This window comes from Neopelma chrysocephalum, unplaced genomic scaffold, assembly GCF_003984885.1.
Source record: "Neopelma chrysocephalum unplaced genomic scaffold, ASM398488v2 Primary Assembly neopelma1_65, whole genome shotgun sequence".
Lineage (NCBI taxonomy): Eukaryota > Metazoa > Chordata > Aves > Passeriformes > Pipridae > Neopelma > Neopelma chrysocephalum.
Genome location: NW_020897722.1, coordinates 1,041,271 through 1,061,379, shown reverse-complemented (window position 1 = coordinate 1,061,379; position 20,109 = coordinate 1,041,271). Strand labels below are relative to the sequence as shown.

Below are 20,109 nucleotides of genomic sequence, written 5' to 3'. Positions count from 1 at the left end.
CACAGGGGTCGGTGGTGGGAGCTGGAGCTGGAATCGTGGTCTGCAGCTGCAGGAGGAGCTCAGGCTGTGAGCTTCACCTCGACCGGGTAGTGGTCGCTGACTGCCAGGGCCTGGAGGAGGGCGAGAGGGGAGGAGGTGTGAGTCCCTCACCCCTCACCGTGCCAGTGGGGCTGCAGGGCAGTCCATAGCTCTGCCAGAACCTTCTGCCTCCTGGAGGGGATCACAGTGTTCTGAACCCTGAGATACTCGACACACAGGGCTCCAGTTTTGGCACCTCTCACGGAGAGGCCCAAGCGTGGTCTGTGGTGGGCAATGGCAGGAGGGCACCTGCCCTCTGAGACCCTCATGTCTCACTTGAGGGCTCTGTGCCAGCATTGCCTCTTACTCTGGAGTCTCGCCTGCACCTGCCCATGGACGACCATGAAAAACCCCATGCATCTCTTCTCATCCCCATGGGGACAAATCCCAAATCTGAGACAGTGACCCCAAATTCCCCCTCCTGTTTTCCACCTTGGGTTCCTTGTCACCCTGAGCCCCCTGAACAGATGATGGCAGCCCTGCAGCCTGGGCCAGCTCAGCTTTGGTGCCTGTTAGATCCCCGGGTTTGTGATCCTGGCTCACCTCCTCCTGGTCCAGCTGGAAAGCACTCTGGAAATTGTAGATAGCAGCTGAATTGGACACGATGCTTCTCTTCAGCTTGGCCCCACACACCACGATCCTGCCAGGGAGATGTGGAGGGCGGGTCCAACTCCTGCCCCTGCACTCAGCCAGTGGTAGGGCAGGGTGGGCAGGGGGTGCTGGGGAGGGGGGTGGCAGTGCCATGGGGGTGGTGCTCACCTGTCATAGGCACAGTCTGACTTGCCCACGGTGGTGTCGGTGCTGTCGGGGATCAGCCACTTGAAGACGTCGCTGGTGCGCAGGCGGATGGACGACCAGTCACTGGGCTGGACGTAGGCACAGTCGGCGTTGAAGTCACCCAGGAACATGATGTTCTGCAGTGGGGTAGATAGAGAGGCTCATGGTCTGGGAATGGGGCTGTCTCTGACACCAGCCCTCTGGTGGGGGTCAGTCCTGGGTGCCTGGGAATCCCTCGTGACAGGGCAGAAACAAGGTCTCCATCCCACCAGCCCTGCACCAGCTGCACTTGGCTTGGAGCAGGAACCCAATGGGGGTCAAACAGTCTCAGTGCCCACCCCTGGTGCCACCCCCAGTGCTGTGACACTCACGTCAGTCCCCCACTTGTTGACGATGTCCAGGTAGATGTCGTAGAGCGCGTCGATCTCGGCGACGGCATCGTGTGGGGCTGAGTGCAGGGGTACCAGCACAAACTCCTCCACCTCTGCCAGGGGAGAGGAACATCAGCCCCACAGCCACCCAATGCCACTACTCAGGGCCACTTGTCCCCTGCTTACTGGTGCGGGGCGCTGAGACCCTCAGGATGAACGGCTCCCGGCTGAAGACGTCCTGGCGGTCCTTGTACTGGTAGGTGTCCACCACAGACACGACATCTGTCCTGTGGGAGCAAAGGGTTGGTTACCCTGGGGCTCAGCACGGCCTCTGTGTCCCCTCCATGGTGCTGGTGGCCCTGTGGTGCCGTGGCACAGGCAGCAGCACTCCCAGCCCTGTTACCTGTAGATGAAGAGGTACATCTCCTTGTAGCTCTCCCGTCCCAGGGGGCCACTGATCTCGTAGTCATATGGGGACTTGGACACACTGTGGAGATGCAGAGGCAGGATGGTGATGTGGCTGCCACCAGTGACATAGCTGGTACCATCCTGGGTTAGCCTTGGTACGTCCAGGAGCTGGGCAGCCGTGGGGTTGGCACCAGCCAGTCCTGCTCTGCTGTCCCTGTGGGTCACTGTGCTCTGGCCGTGAGGTGACGTGGGGTGTGGTGGCTCTGAACCCCCCTGTGTCCCACCCCGGGGTGGCTCCTTGGGCACAGCAGGATGCGGGGTGGCTCCTGTCACCCCTTTCTCTGCAGGGACGCTCCTCACCTCCCTTTGCAGCAGGGCTGAATTAGGTCAGTGAGCAGCCTGGGGCCCTGCAGCGCCCGGCGTCACCCTCCCTGCCCCGGCTGCTTTGTGGCCGTCCTGGAGGGGACACCGAAGGGGTGAGGACACGGGCTGGGCGGACCTGCTTGGGAGCACTCCCAGCTTTCAACACAGTGGCAGCAGCTTCCTCCTGGTCCCGAGCCGTGCCCTTTCTTAAAATAGGGTCAGCACCCAGCCAGTGGAGGGGCTGCCGCCCTGCTGTGGCCAGTTTTAGCCCACCCCAGCAGCCCCTCTTCCTCCTGGGGTGCCACAGCCACTTACCTCAGAGTATCATCCACCACTGGGTCCGTCCCAGGGTCCTTCTGCCACTCACAGGGTCTTGGGGTGCAGGGTCTGCCTTTCCCCACCCACTTCATCCCCCCCTCTCGCCTCTGCCCTGTTCTGGTGGATTTTGGAGATGGAGCTTGCCAGAACTGTAGTTCCTTTCCATCCTGCATGCTCGGGTGGGGTTACAGCTTTCAGAAGGGATTTGTACCACTTGTATCCCCGTTCCCCTCACCAGATTATTTAGAGCGGCTTTTTTTGCTCAGTGCCCCAGCACTTTTCTCCTATTCCCCTTCCCAAAAACAACCTCTCTGCCGATGGCTGACCATTTTTTTTTTGCCTTTTATTGCTCAGGCAGCTTGGCTTTCCCTGCACATGCTGCCGTCCCAGCCCCAGCCCCGCTCGTACCTGTTGAGCTGCTCCATGAGCTCGGTGACAGCGCTGAGGTCGGAGTCGCGCACCTCCTGCACCAGCACCACGTCGTAGCGGCGCAGGATCTGCGAGGCCAAGGGGGACAGCGATGGTGGGAGGGAACCTGCTGCCAGCTCAGGACCAGTCTCCCACCCACCTCCCAGCCAGGCACTCCGGCATGGTGCTGGGTGGGGACCCACGTGTCCCTCGGTCCCGGGGCAGATGTTCCCATGGGGGGTTCAGAGGGACCTGTGGCTGTGTCTGATGCCCTACCATGGTCCCCACCAAGCCTTCATCCACTCAGGGCATCAGCAGCACTGGGATGCCATCCCATCCTCAGCCACATGTCCTTGGCACAGGAGCCACGTTTGTGGCTGTCCCAGTGCCCAGCCTGTCCCCACGTTGTGCTGGCTGCACTCACGTTGATGATGATCTCTGCCACCTCCTTGTTGGACATCTTGGTGTCACCGAAGGCCTGGATGTTGAAGGCACCCACACGCAGGGTGGCAGTAGCCGGGCACAGGAGAGCCACAGCCAGCAGGGACAATGCCAGAGTCACAGTCCCCATCCTGCAGGGAGGGATGCTGAGTCGCAGAGATGGGAGCCGAACTTGGAAAACTCCTTTGGATTTGGGGTAGAAAAATGAAAGGACATCCTTCCTCAGTCCTGCTGTACAACAGCATGTCATGATGGGCACTGCCTCGAGCAGCCCATGGAGCTGGCACAGGCAGTTTGACAGCTCGCTGGTCCCAGAGAAGATAAATCCCATCCCACCACAGTGAATCCACTTCCTCCAGCTCCCAGGATCACCCGCCGGAATTTCTCCATCACCCACCAGCCCCAGCCACCACTGCCGGCACCCCAGGCTGTTCCATGTCCTTAAACTTCGCCACAGCCTCCACTGTTAGGGTAAGGAGCAGCTCCTCATCCCAGCTCATCCCAGTCCCTCCCGATTCACAGCTGAAGGTGCTGAGCCTGGATCTGTCCTTACCTTGCCAAGTGCGCAGCACCTCTGCCCTCCCGGCAGCAGGATGGGCGGCTTTATTGCCAGTGGAGTTGCCGGCAAAGCAGGATGAGTCGGACACCCCCGTGGGGGTTTTGGCATGACTGTGGGCTCCTTCCCGCATTGGGAAACCAGAAATCCCACAAGACAACAGGGTGGGGCCAGCACAGCCTCCCCTGTGCTGACACAGCGAAGGGCAGCCCTGGAGGCTTGACAGGGCTGGAGCATCCCAGTGGGAATGGGTGGGCACGTGGGACTCGGGGGGCTGCAGCCAACTGGGGTGGCCTCCCAGATCACAGAGTGGGCACAGTGGCCAGGCAGGAGGTGAAGGGCACTGACCTTAATTGGGTGATTCAGACGGTGTAATTAGAGGGAAGAGGAGGAAATGGCCCGCGTTTGGGTCAGGCAGGTGAGCACCGCCAGCCCCAGCTGCGCACCCCTGCAGCAGCCCTGGCAGTCACTCACAACAGCCCCACCGGTGACCCAAAGCAGCCCCACTTGTCACCCACAACAGCCACACCGGTGACCCAAAGCAGCCCCACCGGTGACCCAAAGCAGCCCAGGAGGAGTGGCATTCCCCGTGCCAGCCCACAGCATCACCCCGGGGTGATGAAGGATCAGGAGGCTCTGACAGGCAGGGAGACGGCAGCAGCCCATGCCGGGACTTGTCGGGCTCTCACATGTGACACCAGGTTTTGCATCCTCACACCCAGTCTCGGGGTGAGTCCAGTGTCCCTCAGTGCTGTGTCAGCACCGAAACCCCAAAAGCCCCCTGGAAAGCACCAAATCCCCTGGGAACTGACTCACATCCTCCACCTCCCCCCACTCTCACAGTCAGTGTCCTGTCAGCCACCCCGCAGCCAGGCGGGCTCTGTCAGGATGGGGGGCAAGAGCATCCTGTTCCCTGGAAAGCCTGGAGCTTCCCAGGCTCTTCCTGGTGTCCCTGCTTTTGCTGAAGAAAGGGAAGTAGTGCTTGCCACCCTATGGGTCCAGGTCTCTCCATGGCAGGAGGGTCCCCCAGCCCCAGAGACCTCCCTGGCAGCAGATGGGGGACTTGGATGCCAGGGGCTGCTGGGGAGACTAAAGGGACCTTCCCTCCAGAGTTGCAAAGGCTGGAAGAGGCTCATTTTTAATGGAAGCAGAGAGCATCCCACTCCCACAAGATCCAAAAGAGTGGCTCCTTGCAGAGATAGCTTGGCTGGCACTGGTGGCATGTGGGCTTCCATGAAGGCTTCAGGTGCACACTGGGACGTCCTGGTAGCTACTGGCACAGGGACAGGCTCAGCGGGCTTTCAGGGTCACCTCCACAGGGAAATGGTCACTGACGGCCAAAGCCTGGGTGTAGGAGAGAGCAGAGAGGGCCTGAGCTCATCCAGACACTGGGATGGCTGGCTGAGACCCCAACACTCCTCTCCAACCCCCAAATTTAGACTATATCCCAAACTGCTCAGTCTGGGGGGTTGATTCAGTGCAAGACTTGGGGTTGGGCCACCCTGGGGCGCGCCCCGAGGAACAAGGAGCCCACCCACACTCCCAGGAGGTATGGTGGGGTGGATCCCAGTGCTGGTGGGCCCATGTGCCCTGGCCCCTCACTCACATCCTTGATCTGGAGGTGGAATTTCTGCTGGAAGTTGTTGACGGTGGCGGAGCCGGGCTCGATGTCTTGGCGCAGGGCGGTGCCGCAGGCGACGATGCTGCCGGGGCAGCACGGGGGTGTTAGTGCCCGCCAGCCCCCCGTGCCAGCCACTGCCCCCCGCCACGGCACCCACCGGTCGTAGGCACAGTCGGTGTCGGCCACGGTGGTGTCGGCACTGTTGGGGATGAGCCACTCGCAGGCGCGCAGGGAGCGCAGGCGGATGGACGGCCACCGCGAGCTGGTCACGTAGGCGCAGTCGGCGTTGAAGTCACCCAGGAAGATGATATCCTGCAGGGCAGCGCATTGTGTCCCTGCCCATGGACCTTATGGGTCAGCAGGAGCTCCCTAATTTCTTAAGGGGTGGCAACAAACCCCCCAGGGGCACTGCAGTGCATGGGGACAAGCCCCCTGTAAAGGCAGCGGAGACGCCCTGCAGCTCCCTGCCTGGAGATTGCTGGGGTGGCACCTGCTCTAATGGGTACAAGAGGCCTCCCATGGGACAAGTCCATCCACTTGCCCACTCAGCTGCCCTCAGAGAGGAGCTGAGCTTGCTGACATTCCTTACATTAGTCCCCCACTTGTCGATGACATCGGTGTAGACGTCGTAGAGTGCATCGATCTCTTCCGCTGCATGGCTGGGCTCGGAATGCAGGGGCACCAACACAAACTCCTGAACCTCTGCCACACAGGTGGTTGTCAGCCCTCACCTCAGCTGCAGCAACTGAAAAGGGAGCAGGAACCCCAGGGACCACCCCAGGCCAAGCCCCAGCTACCAGCTGGGAAAAGCTGCTGCAGGGAAAGGGTGTTTGTGGTGGTGTGTGTGTCCTCCAGACTGGAATTTCCTGTGGGGGAACTGCATCCCTTTGCACAGGGTTTGCTGCTTGTTTCCTGTCAGCTTTTCCAAGCCACCATGGTTTTGGGAAGGAGATGGAAGTGGGAGAGAGATGGGAGAGTGTATTTGCCCTGAGGAGGTTCTAAGGAGGTGGAGGTGATGGCATGGGGTAGGTGATGGGACAAGGTGGGAAATGGGACATGATGGGAGACGGCAGGGATGGGGGATGGCAGGCAATGGGACATGATACATGAGGGAGATGGCACCCGAGAGGAGGAAGCAGATGGTGGGATATGGCACAAGATGGGAGGTAGCAAATAATGGGATGCGGGACACGATGGGAAGCAGCTGGAGATGTGAAATGGCACACAACTGAAAAGAACACATGGTGGGAGATGACAGACAATGGGATGTGATGGGAATTGACAGGGGATGGCACACGGTGGGAAACAGCAGGCAATGCCAGCCATGCTGGGCAGGTATGTAGGACCCCTGGGCACCCACGGGTGGGAGATGGTCCCACTGCACTTAAGGACCCTTGTGGAGCCTGGTTGGCAGGCACAGCTCTGGGCTTAGCCCTCAGTGGAGGGGACCCTGTGCCAGGTCTGGCATCCCCCAATACCAGCTCTGCTCACGTGTGGTGGGTGAGGAGAACTTCACAATGAAGGGCTCCCTGCTGAAGGTGTCGTTCCCACAGGACTCGCAGCCATCGTCATAGTAGTAACTTCCCAGCACGGAGACCATGTCCGACCTGAGGGAGGAGAGCAGGGCAGCCCCCAGCACAGCTCCTGGCACAGACAGGACCCCTAAAGGTACCCATTGCCCTTTGGGGGTTGCTGGGGAGGGCAGCGGGTGACACAGGGGACACTGGACCCTGGTGACATCCCTTACCTGTAGATGAAGAGGTACTGCTCCTTGTAGCTGGTCCGACCCAGGGGGATGCTGACCAAAAAGCTGTAAGGCTGCCCAGAAGCACTGGGGATGAGATGTGGAGAGGGTGAGAGGAGGCTCCTGGTGCTCCCCAGCACCCATCAGGCTCTCTCCAGCTGAGCCAAGGTGCCTTGGCATGGTGAGATGCCAGCTGGGATCCAGCCCAGCATCCCATTTGCAGTCACCCCCACACTGTGCCATCAGGGTCACCTGTTGAGCTGGTCCATGAGCTTGTCCACGGCGGTCAGGTCAGCATCCCGGACTTCCTGCACCAGGATGATATCATACTCCGACAGGATCTGGGGGGACAAGCTCAGAGCTGCTCTCCCCTGGCCGGGAGCTGCTCATGGGACACCCATGGGTGCCTCAGCTGGGCTGCGAAGACTCCCAGGCTGGCAATGGGAGGCCAGCAGGGCCTCTCCCACCCCTCCCTGGGTCTGCACCAGAGACCCCAAAGACCCTACAGCAGCTGTGTTGGATCAAAGCAAGGGATGGACTCCCCCTGACACCCCTCCCCACCTCCCTCGCTGTCCCAGGGAGGGGGCTCCTCTGCTGGTCTCTGCCTTGGAAGGACCCTGGGATCACACAGACCCATCTGTCTACTACCATCATCCCAGCAGCTGCTCCGAGGGAGGAACCTGGGCAGCAGCAAGCATTGCCCATGCTGGGTTGGGTATCAGCAAGAGCGGAGATGGCCTGAGGTGGGAGATGGTGATGAGGGATGAGCAGATGGGTGGGTGAAGGGAGGTTTGGATGGATGGATGGATGGATGCCTACAGAAAGCTGGTGTCCCACTGCCCCAGGGTCCCTGCATCCCAGAGAGCAGAGAGTGTCCAGGCCTGCTCCTCTCCCCTGCACTCACAGAGACAATGATGTTTGCCACGGTCTGGTTGGACATCTTGGTGTCCCCAAAGGCCTTGATGTTGAAGGCACCGACCTTCAGCGCGGTGGCCACGTGCAGCAGGAGAGCTGCAGCCAGCAAGGACAGCACCAGCTTGGAGGCTGCCATCCTGTGCACAGAGGGACAGGGAGGGGCTCAGCCCTCCTGGCTGGGATAGGGTTTTGGCACAGGTGGTGGAGGTGACCAGAGTAATCCCACTGGCCATACTGGTTTCACTGGGAGGCATCTGTTTTCCAGTGAACCACCAGGATCCAGGGATTGTGTACATCCATCACGTGGGGCCTCATCCTGCCTGGAGGGAGGCCAGACCACTCACGAGGCCAGAGAGGAAAATTCACTGGCAAAAAAGTAAATGCCATTTCATGGTGACACAGAGCAGTCGCTTCCTCATTCACCGTGCTCAGCCCAGACACCTCTCCTGGTCTGGGGTGGGTGGCAGTGGCGAGGGACACCGAGGTCCCTTGGCTTGTGACTCTCACACCCCTCCTTGCATCTGTGCCAGAGACCCCAAAGACCCTTCAGCAGCTGTGCCAGGACAGAGGAAGGGATGGATCCCCCCAACACCCCTCCTCATCTCCCTTCCTGCCTGGAACACCCTCACCGGGGGTATCCTTCCCCCCCATTTCCCAGCACTGCCCCTGCCCCATCCTCACCCATGTTGTTGTCCACCAGGACCCCTCGCTGAGGCGGCACAGCAGCTCCCACCCGCGGGGGAAGGCTTTTGGGAAGTATTTCCCGTGGCACTCTGTGCTCCCCAGGGTAATATTTCACCAGTGTGTGGGATTTGAGCCCTGCCCAAGCCCAGGTGCCCCAAGCAGGAACCTGATAAGATGGGCTGAGAGGACAGGCAAACACACCAGCTTTTGGCACAACAAATTCCAACCCCAGAAAGGTTTTGCTGCCTCAGGGCTTGCTTTTCCTTCTGGGGAAGCTGCTCCAGCCAAACCCTCACCTTTCCCACTTGCACCCTCGCTGTGGCTGCAAACACTTCCCTCCAACACCACAGTCCCCCCGGCTGGTAACACAGAGATTCAGTAATGCCACAACTTGGTCATGCCAAAAATTGCCCAAAGCCCCACAAATCCTCCCCACTCCCGGGGGGCACAGCAGCCTCTGCACCTCCCAGGCAGCGACACCTACGAGGACCCTGAGCTGTGCCCAGGCTCAGCCCCGGCAGAGCGTCGTGGCAAAATTAGGCTGAGCTGGAGAAGGTGGCACTGGGGAGCTCCTGTGGTGCGGGAGGAGAGGGGAGCAGGACATACCTTTGGTGTCATCCAAGGACTCTGGAAGGGGAAGGATCTGCACCTGCATTTATGGGGAGGGACGTGCTCACCTTGCCAAGTGGTTGCCAGCCAAGGAGCGTGTGAGGCCGCAGGCTCCATATGGCATTTTTCACGGAAATAAAGGTCTGCTCAGTGCAAAAAGAGCCCTTTCAGCCACTGCCAATACCTCCCGTCACAGGTAAGGCTGAGAACGTGCTGGAGTGGATTAAAATGCCAAGAGATCTGGGAGTGCAATGGATCCCAGAGACCACTCTTGGAGAGTGGCAGCTCCCTGATGTGGGGCGTGGGCAGCTCTCACTCATCAACAGACACAATTTCTCTTAAAAAATGTTTATTTCACAAACATTAATTATTTCCACCCCTACATTTCCAAGAAGGTGGGTGTTTCAGGGCCAGCAGGAGCCTGGTGCCAGGGGATGAGGGCATCCAGTGCATCCCAGTGTGGTGCTGCCACTCTGGTCTCTGGGTGTGCCAAAAAGCACCACATCCCTGCCGTGGTGCCTGTCCCCAGAGCCTTCCCAGGCGGTCACACGGCTCAGCCCCCTCCCTGGGAGGGCTGTGAGGTACCAGGGGGTGGCAGCCCCCTCACCCCACCCACTCCCCCTGCTCCCCAGCCCTGCCCCAGTGGCCTTGGCCGATGTCCCGGTGTTCCCGGTGCTCCCAGCCTCCAAAGGCAGATGTTGGGTTTCCCAGGAGGGCCATGCCAGGTCCCTAGAAGTGTGCAGTGATCCTGAGGGGCTGGGGGGGGCCCTGCCGGCCCCCTCCCCTGGAGCCAAGCACACCCCAGAGAAGGGGGGCTTCCCCTAGTGGGATTAGGGCTGGGCCTACACCCCCCCAATAGGCTCCCCAGGTTGGGCCCAGGGCCAGGCTCCCCCAGCCAAGACCCTCCATGGTCAGTCCCTCTTCAGGTCAAGACCCTTTCAAGAACCAGACCCGGGACCAAGACCCCCCTGGGCCAAGATCCCCCCAGGGCCAGTTCCCTCCTGCATCAACACCCCCTGAGTCAGCCCCAGGCCCAGCCCTCCAGGTCCAAGACCCCCCCAGGTCCCGCCCCCCCCCAATTAAGACCCCCTGGATGAGCCCCTCAGGACCAAGACCCTTCCAGAGCCAAGATCCCTCCAGATTCAGTTCCCTCCCAAGTCAAGACCCCCTGAGCGAGTTCCAGCTCCAGCCCCTCTGCTGGGGCCAATATCCCCCCTGGCTCATCCCTCAGGGCCAAAATGCACCCAGGGCCATTTCCCTCCCAAATTAAGAGACCTCCTGGCTCACCCCCAGGCCCAGCCCCCTGGGGCCAATATCCCCCCTGGCTCAGCCCCAGGGCTCATCTCTCCAGGGCTAAGATGCTCCCAGGCCAGTTCCCTCCCAAGTTAAGAGACTTCCTGAGTCAGCCCAAGGACCAGCCCCCTGGGACGATATTCCCCCCCCAGGTCCCTCCAGGTCGAGACTCCTTGGTTCAGCCCCAAGACCAGGCCCCCGGGCCAAGATCCCTCCAGAGCCAAGACCCTTCCAGGTCCAGGCTCTCCCAGGTCGAGCCTCCCCGGCTCAGACCCCGAGTCAAGACCCCCCCAAGGGCCGGTTCTGCCCCGGCCGAGCCCCCCCAGCCCCAGCCCCCCCCTTCCGCCAGGGGGCGCTGCCGGCGGCGCCCGCGCGTGGCCCTTTTGTCCTTTGCGGGCCGCCGTAGCGCCCGCCCGCCCGTCCGCGCCGCCGAGGGGAGGCCGCGCCGGGGCCGGGCCGGGAACGGGACCGGGAGCGGGAACGGGACGGGAGAGGGGCCATGAGCGACATCCGGCATTCGCTGCTGCGGCGGGACGCGCTGAGCGCCGCCAAGGAGGTGCTGTACCACCTGGACATCTACTTCAGCAGCCAGCTGCAGAACGCGCCGCTGCCGCTCGTGGACAAGGGCCCCACCGAGCTGCTCGAGGAGTTCCTCTTCCAGGTCCCCAAGGAGCGCGGGGCGCCGCCCAAGGTGCGACACGGGCACCCCGGCACAGCCCGGGGCTGGGGCGGGCCCGGGGGCTGAGGGCGGACACAGCCCCGGGCAGTGGGTGTGGAGGGGAGGCCCCCAGAGCCCTGGACAGGGTCCCCCGGGGCTGCCGCTGCAGCATGAGGGTCCCAGGGCCGGGGGCTGCTGCTGGAGACCGAGGGATTGGAAGGGTAAGGTGGGAGCCCTGAAGAGCTGCTGCTGGAGGCCAAAGCCTTGCAAGGGCAGGATGAGGTCCCTGAGGGGCAGTTGTTGGAAACCAGGGGCTTGGAAGGGCAGGATGGGGTCCCTGAAGAGCTGCTGCTGAAGATCGAGGGCTTGGAAGAACAGGATGAGGTCCCTGAGGAACTGCTGCTGGAGACCAAAGCCTTGGAAGGGCAGGATTAGGTCCCCGAGGGGCTGTTGCTGGAGACTGAGGCTTTGGAATACAGGGATGAGGTCCCTGAGGAGCTGCTGCTGAAGACAGGCCCCAAAAGGACAGCACAGGGTCCCTGGGGTGCTGGTGACTGAGGGGTTTTTTGGCAGGGAGGGGGCTGGCTGACAAGACCCCCATGTGCTGGCCAGGATTCAGGGCTCTCGGGAGGTGTAGTGGGCTTTGAGGGCCCTGGGAACACCCACAGCCCCCCAGTGCTGCAGCTGGGCCCTACCAGGCTTTTTGGATGGGCGTGGGATGGAGCTGGGATGGGGGTCTCAGAGATCAGCAGTGAGAAACCACAGCTGCTGGTGAGTATTGGGGTGCATGGACCTGGGGCCTGGTGGGCTCCTGGGCCCAGCTGTGTCCCCGCCAGGTGCTCAGCAGTGTCCTCAGAGCTGTTATTTGCAGAGGGAGGGAATATTTTTCACCCCAGCAATGTCAGTCTCATCTCCTGGTCCTTGGGCAGCACTTGCAGGTGCAGCAAGCACCAGTCTTGTGTATCCAGGTGTTCAAATACAACCTAAAGCTTTTCAGTGTCACCAGGTAGATGCAGTGGTGGCTCAGAAAGCTTGAATGGATGTGCTGTGCTTGAAATCCCTCACACCTGAGGGAGGCTCCCAGCCTTTACTGCCCCTGTCTTTTCCACTTGTTTCTTGCTTTTTCAAGACCCCCAGTGTATTTTGCAGCTTTGCTTTTGTTTTCCTTCAGAGACTGAACTCCCTTCAGGAACTCCAGCTCCTTGAGATCATGTGCAATTATTTCCAAGAGCAGACCAAGGACTCAGTCCGGCAGATCATCTTTTCATCTCTGTTCAGCCCCCAAGGGAACAAGGCAGATGACAACAGGATGGCCCTGCTGGGGAAGCTGGTGTCCATGGCAGTGGCTGTGTGCAGGGTTCCTGTGCTGGAGTGTGCTGCCTTCTGGCTGCAGGTACAGCTCCTGTGTAGGCAGGAGTGGCTCAGGGAGGGGGTGAGGGAGTGTTCCAGGATGGATACAGTGACTGGGCGCAGTCAGCTGCTCCTCTGTGCTGGTTTCAGATGACAAAACAGCTGCCCCCCTGTCTGTGCTCATGTTCATTCCTATGCTCCAGCATCAGGGAGAGCTTTTGCCAATCCATTCATGGAAGAAAAACAAGTGGGTGGTTTGTTTTTTTTTACTGTCAGTGAAAGTTTTATTAATTCCCCCCAACCCCTGCATGTTGAAAGGGCTCAGTGAGGGTTTGACCAACACAGGGAACAAACCTTGGCAGTTCATGGTCACCTTGCTTGAAGAAGCCAAGGAGTTTGGGAAATAAACCCTGCCTGATGTGCAGGTCTGTGCATGGAAGAGGCACCTCTTTTGAGATTTGGGCACAAAATATCTGTGTCTGTCTTCCATGAGTGCAGTATGTCAGGGATCTCCTCTGTCTCCCCCTTTTCCTGTTGAGATTTCCCACTGTAAACCTTGGTAAGTGCACCTTTGTTCCTGCTGCCTTCATGGGATGTGCAGAAGTCACCTGGTTTTGATGGAAGGGGAAGAGCAGAAAGAATGTGCTGGGAGGGAAAGGTGGGAGAAGTAGGACCAGCAATTTTTCCTTGGAGTTGCTCTTTTCCTTCCTGGGGAGGCTTGGGAGAGGAGGATGGGATGTAACCTGGTTAGCAGGAGAAGGTGTACTTTTTGCAGATTGCAGCTTTTAGAAGGCCTGAGGATGGCACAGAATTTTTTCCACATTAAAAATATCAGGTGTGACTGGGAGGTCACTGAACTGGTTGTTCTGGGACTGGACCAATTGAACTCCAGAACTGTGTTAGAATTGTGGAGTCACAGAATGATTTGGGCTGGAAGGGACCCTAAAGCTCATCCAGTCCACCCCCTGCCACAGGCAGGGACACCTTCCACTAGCCCAGGTTCCTCCAAGCCCCGTCCAACCTGGTCTTGAACACTTCCAGGGATGGGGCAGCCACAGCTTCTCTGGGCAACCTGTGCCAGGGCCTCCCCACCCTCACAGGGAAGAAATGTTGCTGAAGTAGTAAAAAAAAAATCCCCAAGTCACAATATTGATTTGAAAGGTTTTAATTTTAAACCACAGATACTTTAAGCATGAATTATCGCCACCTATTTTTATATTGAGATATAGTGATTTTATTTCTGTCCAAGTGGATGTTTGATATGCTGAGAGAGAGAAAGCACACTGCTCTTTTGGGAAAATGGGGACACTGATGTTGGAGCAGCCCTGTGACAGGGTTTAATCTGCTTTCCTCATGTGCCACCCCCTCAGAGAACCCCTGCTGTGTTCTGTGTGAGGTTGGCCCGGGCACTGGTTGACGACTACTGCAACTTGGTGCCAGGCTCCATCCAGACCCTGAAGCAGATCTTCAGTGCCAGCCCTCGATTCTGCTGCCAGTTCATCACATCTGTCACAGCTCTCTACGACCTCTCTTCAGGTAAGTGTTTCCCAGCTGTGTCTTTCCAAGTAGGAGGTGCGACATAACACAACACAAATTAACTGTTGCAAGCGAATTAACTTCTCGGATGCTAAAGAGGTGTTACCAAGTAATTATTGCCAGAAGCAGCTCAGGGGTGTGGCTGTTGCCTCATCTGGCACTGGGGTGAGAATAAAAATAACCACTCCGTGGCTGAGTCATAGAATCCAAGAACAGTTTGAGTTGGAAGGGACCTTAAATCTCATCTCATTCCATCCCCTGCCATGGGCAGGGACACCTTCCACCAGCCCAGGTTGCCCCAAGCCCCGTCCAACCTGGCCTTGGACACTTCCAGGGATGGGGCAGCCACAGCTTCTCTGGGTAAAAAGGAGAGTGTTTGCTAGAGAAGCAGCCAGGTAACACCTGACACAAAGGGCACTGTCCCCCACAGAGGCCAAAGGACACGGAGACCTTATTGACTGAGCAGCTCTGGGAGTGAAAGCTGATCTGTCTGGGCTGGGCAGTCATACTTGAGATAGACTCAGGGCTGCCTGTCAGCCTGATTCCTTCCAAAAAGGGGAGAAACACAAATTCTGGATGTTTGCAAGCTGGAGCAGGATTTCTGTGGAGCAGTGACAAGAAATACATAATCAACAGCATATCTCCAGTGCACTCTTTAGCTGTATGTGTGACTGCCAGTGATACAACCTGTCTGAGGTTGTTGTTGATCAGACACACGAGGTTGTCTAAAATAAGTTTGATTTAGCTTTACTCACTAACAGAGAGCTCATGGTAGACCAGGGAACAACCATACACTAAATACCAACATCACCTATAATCCAGAAAAGCAAATGCTGTTTGTTATCAATAAAGGAAAAGTTTTGCCTAGTCTTCTCCAGATAAACAGCTTGGCATTACTGAGGGTGAGGGAGAGGCTTAGACTTCACGTTGGTTTTTTTAAGTATTTGTTAGAGCTCAAAGTGTATTTTGTATCTCAGTATTTTTATATTTGTTTTGTGCAACCACTTGAAAGTTCATCCAGGTAATTAAAAGACATGTCAGAAAGGACATAATGTGAGTTATAGGAAGTAATTTTTTAATTCCTTTGTTTATTTGAGATGTTTTTGGTGACACAAGAAAAGGAAGCTTGGTCTTCAAATCCAGCAGCCTGTGACAGGATGATTACTGGGAAGTCAGGGTTTCTCTTGTCTGTAGTCAAGTTCATGAGCACCTTTCACTTCTTACTTGAAGCTTTACATAATCTTATAATCCTGTACATGTCATGTGATCATATGTGAACGTTGTTTTACCTAAACACGTTTGTTTAGGTAAGTCTTAAAGGAAATGAGTTGAATGATTGGCACTTCCTTCTCCTCACCCAACAAGTTTTTCCTATTTCCCTTGCCCCTTGTACTTCCTGTGGCAAGGGATAAAAGGAGACTGAATTTAGGGAAGAAACAAGCAGATGATGGGTGGGAGAGAAGAAAACAACAAAAGGAGCTTTGCTGGGAGAGGGGATAAATGTTGGCATTTGGTGGTGTCTTTGGAATGGGTGGAGAAGGTGAAGTTGGCAGGAACATGGTTGTATCTTCTCTGTGTCTTGAGAAAAAGAGCAGAATTGGGAAGGCTCTGAAATCATCATTGTGACAGTGCAGGAAGGTGTAGCAATGGATGTATGGAAAGAAAAAGTCCTGCCAAAGATGGACTGGTGAATCAGAAGTTTTTAATGTTGTTTAAACTCGTGTTAAGATGGCTCTTTGCAGAGTCACTGCTTTTCCCCGATACCTTCTGTGTGACCCCTTATCTCTCAGGCAGGAGTGTCCTGGGAAGATGTCCCAAGGTGCTCTCATTGGTCCTTTGTCAACCCCTTCCTTATTTGGCTGTAAACTCCTTACGGAAGGATGTGTGTGAGAGACTAATTAAAGACTAAATTAAAGTCCCGTGCTTCAGCACAAGGCTCAGCTTACCCAACACCAACTTTCCTCTCTCCAGATGACCTCATCCCTCCTTCAGACCTGCTGGAGCTGATCGTTTCCTGGATCTTTGAGGACCCCCGTTTGATCCTCATCACCTTCCTGAACACTCCCATTGCAGCCAACCTGCCCATAGGGTTTTTGGAGCTCACCCCGCTGACCGGACTGATCCGCTGGTGCGTGAAGGCCCCCCTGGCCTACAAGAGGAAGAAGAAAGCCTCTCTCTCCAATGGACACGCTCCCAGCAAAATTGCCAAGGACTCGGCTTCAGGAGAAGACAAAGATTGCCACCAGCTGTACTCAAAGCTGCACCTGAGTGTCCTGCAGGTTCTTATGATGCTTCAGGGGCACTTGACGGAGAAGAACCTTTACGGGCGCCTGGGGCTGGTGCCCTTTGACCACGTGGTTCCGCTGGTTGAGGAAATCAACAGACTGTCTGATGAACTCAATCCTCTCAATGCATCCAAAGAGATTGAACTGGCTCTGGACAGGCTGGCCCAGGCTTTGCAAGTGGCCATGGCATCGGGAGCGCTCCTGTGCACTAGAGGTGAGTTGTTGGTGGGGCTGGCACAGACCCCAGCACAGGATTCTTTTCCTCCAGTGTGCACAAGTTGTAAGAGGGAGTTTTGGAGTGAGGGGAGTGAAGATCAACGTGCTCACAGCAGGATTAGTAGTTTGCCCGTCTTGGAAAGCGATAGTGCAGGAAATTGTTCAGGAAAAATAACTGGATGGAGAATAAGAGAGATCACTGATGTAGGTGACTTATGCATTGCTTTGAACTGATCCTCAACCCTGCAGTGTGCACAAGAGGGTTAAACCTGGGTGTCTGGCACAGGGACAAATTTGTTCCCCTCAGAGTTGCTTGTAGCTATTTAAAAAGCACCATTTAGTTGTGCCTCAGTTTGACATCTCTGAGTTTGCCTGCTGGAGGAGAGTCTGTGAAGCACATAAACCCGTGAGGTGGGTGTGCTAGACAAAGAATTTATAAAGCAAACAAACACAGTTCATCTGGAACTTCTGGGCATTCGGCTCACCTGCAATGAGACCCCATTACTGTGTGTGCAATTTCAGTTAAACTTGTTAAAAAAAGGCTGCTAATGTGGTTTTTTTTGTCTGGCTTTCCTGTCTCCAAAGCCGGTTCTTTCCAGAAGACCTGCAGAGATGAAAAAGGGAAGTGCCTCAACACAGCACAGGGTCAGCCAGACAGGCTGTTTTCTTGTTATATTCTCTTGAAAACAGGGAATTTTGGGTGTGACCAGAAGGCTTAAAGCTCCCCAACCACTGGAACAGTTGGTGCAGACCCCAGTTGCAGAGAGTGGCCTCTGCCTAAGCAGGTGCCTGAGGCTTTAGTCCTGGCTGAACCAGTGCTGCTGGTCAAATATCAGAGTTCTTCTTCCTAATCTTTTATAAATCTTTATAATCTTTTATAAAGTAGCTCGAAATGTAATAAGAACAAGCAGAAATTGGAGGTTTTTGAGCTGATGGCTTATTTCAGCTGTGTTGGTTCTTAGTTATTCACCCGGAACATTCTGAGCACTTGCTCTTACTCTAGAAGGTAATTCAGTGTAAGGTGCTGCTGAAATATCAGATATATCAGTGTTTTGGGAGTGTGTTTATCTACAAAGGCAGTTTGTTCTCAAGCTACTCCTGAAAGCACTCTATCTAAACAGCATATCTTGTTAAATTCCTTGGTTCTAGTTATTCTGCTTGAGCAGAAGTTTGGAGATGGTAAAAAAGGTGCAATTTCTAGTTGATAGATCTCAGCAAAAAAAAACCAACAACCCAACCCTTTCTTTACACTGTCAGTGCTTCAAAAACACCAAACCAAGACAAAACAGGCATTGGGTAACCTTTGCCTTGCTTTGACCTGATGCCTTTCTCCTCATAAATGCTATATTCAGTGGGCAGAGTCATGCCTTGTGTTTCCTATGTCTTAGTTACTCCTTGTTGGTATATTGGCATTGCAAAATCCATCCTAAGGCTTGGTCTGCCTTAAATGTCAAACGTACAGTAAAGTGGCTGGTGTGGAAAGCTGGTGAGATGGAGAACATTTTTTCCCCTGTGGAGATTTTGGGGCCTGAGAATGGGATTCTGGATGTGTTGATGACTGGTGATGATGACAGATTGCTGATTATTCAGTAATTACTCAGTAAAATTACTGATTATTCAGTAATCTGACCTTCCTAGAAAGGAAGGCAAAGAGGAAAATCACTCTAATTTCTGCTTTATCCTTATTATTATGTGTTCTGTCCTCTTTCAGATGACTTGAGGACTGTGTGCTCCAGGCTACCACATAACAAGTAAGAGACCTTTTTGCAGCTGTGTTGTTTTTGATGCTTGTTCCAGGACACTTGAGGGCTGTTGAGACAAAATCTCCTCTAAAAATTTGTCTTCCTGGAATCTGGCCTTTGCTCACACAGGGCTAAAGGTGACATAGTGCTGATTACTTCTTCCCTGGACTCCTGACTGAAGGGGATTTCAGTGGCTCCCACCTTATATCTGCTCTTGCCCAGCCTGTGTTAAAACAAATACACACAAGGGGAAATGAAATTCCAGCCAGGAACCTGCCCCTGAGTTGTCCCATCCCCAACTCCCTGCCTGTATTACCTGACCCTAGGCTTAATTGCTTCTTGCCTCTTTGCAAAGAGCGACTGAGTTTAAGAAAATGAGGGGGGAAAAGGGAAAAAAAAGAGTCTTCTGGAAGCTGCAAAGAGAGTAATCAAGTCCCTGTCCTCGCCCCTCAGCTGTGCTGTGCGTCAGGTGCAAGTTGCCCTTGGATTCACCACAGAAGCAGCTCTAACAATCCTCCCTCCTGTCTGGATTTCTCTCCACAGCCTGCTCCAGCTGGTGATCTCGGGTCCAGTGCAGCAGCCCACCCACGGGGCCCTGCCACCAGGATTTTACCCCCACATCCACACCCCTCCGCTGGGATACCCCACGCACGCCGCTCACCCCGCGCTCCCGGCGCACCCCGCGCTCCCGGCACACCCCGTGCAGACCTTCATTCCAGGAATGACATTCCCATACCGGCCCATCCGCTAGGACCGAGGCTGCACGGTGTCCCAGCTCCCCTGAAGCCTGGGGAAACCTCCAAGATAAAACCAAACTGTCCTGGGAACCACATTTTCCTCTCTGGAGTGAAGCCGAGCGTGAGGGATCGGCCCTTTGGCAGCAGGCGTGGAAGGTTTGGACATGGGATGCAGATACTAAGGGACGAAACAGGGGGTGGGAACATGCAACAGAAACTCCAAACCTCTGCTGTGTGTGGAAATCCTTTTGCTCCAAGGGTCTGATATTCCTCAGTCGTGCATTTTTCACCTGGATGTGTTCATGGCACACTGAGCCCTGCTGCTCTGGCTCTGGGAGGGCCAGGAGAAAAGGCCTTGTGTGATTTTTGGGTTTTTCCAAGCTATTCCACCCCAGCCTGCTTGTTTCTTTGTAAATGTTTGTATCTATAGCTACAGAGGATGTGTACACTGTATATTTTTGGAACACAGACATTTGTTTGGGAAGCACAAGGGTAGAGTAAAGCAGCACTTCCTATTAAAGGAACCAATTTAAGAAGCATTGAGACAAATCTGCCATTTCTCTGTCAAACAATTAGAAGAATGAGAATTAAAACAATTAAGATTTTTTTTATTTTTCAGTTGGTTAGACAGTCCAACTCATTAGGCCTGTGCTGGGGAGGGGACAAAACTCAGTGACCCATCGACCTGCCAGCTGGGGAAATGCCCTTTCCAGACACCTCAGTCAGTGATTCTTGAAAATTTGGGGTGAGGTCTGGTGTGTTTTGTTAATGCTGGCTGGAAAACTGGCCAAAGGCTGGCTGTGGTGTTCAGGCCAGCTCTGAGTGGGGCACAGGGATGCATGGAATCATCTGGGAAGGGCAGCAGAACGTGCTGCTCTTGTCACAACAACCAAATGTGGTGTCCAGCCCCTTTCTCGTCATGCTGTCCTTCTCTGAGCCCCCTCCAAGGGGTGAAAAAGCAGGAGAAAAGGGTTTTTTCTACACATCAGTGGCTGTGAC

The 20,109-nt window shown here is 55.8% G+C and overlaps 1 protein-coding gene and 1 pseudogene across 1 annotated transcript; one reads left to right on the top strand and one right to left on the bottom strand.

Annotated features, from left to right (window-relative positions):
* Nucleotides 1-59: 59 nt before the first annotated feature.
* LOC113967897 lies at nt 60-8,121 on the bottom strand (annotated as a pseudogene).
* Nucleotides 8,122-11,015: 2,894 nt separating this feature from the next.
* On the top strand, nt 11,016-19,653 carry CUNH7orf26 (chromosome unknown C7orf26 homolog). The gene is made up of 6 exons (XM_027683543.1): nt 11,016-11,277; nt 12,416-12,637; nt 13,965-14,130; nt 16,102-16,629; nt 18,343-18,382; nt 18,917-19,653. Exons 1-6 carry the CDS (start codon nt 11,086-11,088, stop codon nt 19,122-19,124), a joined length of 1,356 nt encoding a protein of 451 aa, XP_027539344.1. The 5' UTR covers nt 11,016-11,085; the 3' UTR covers nt 19,125-19,653.
* The last annotated feature ends 456 nt before the right edge of the window (nt 19,654-20,109 follow it).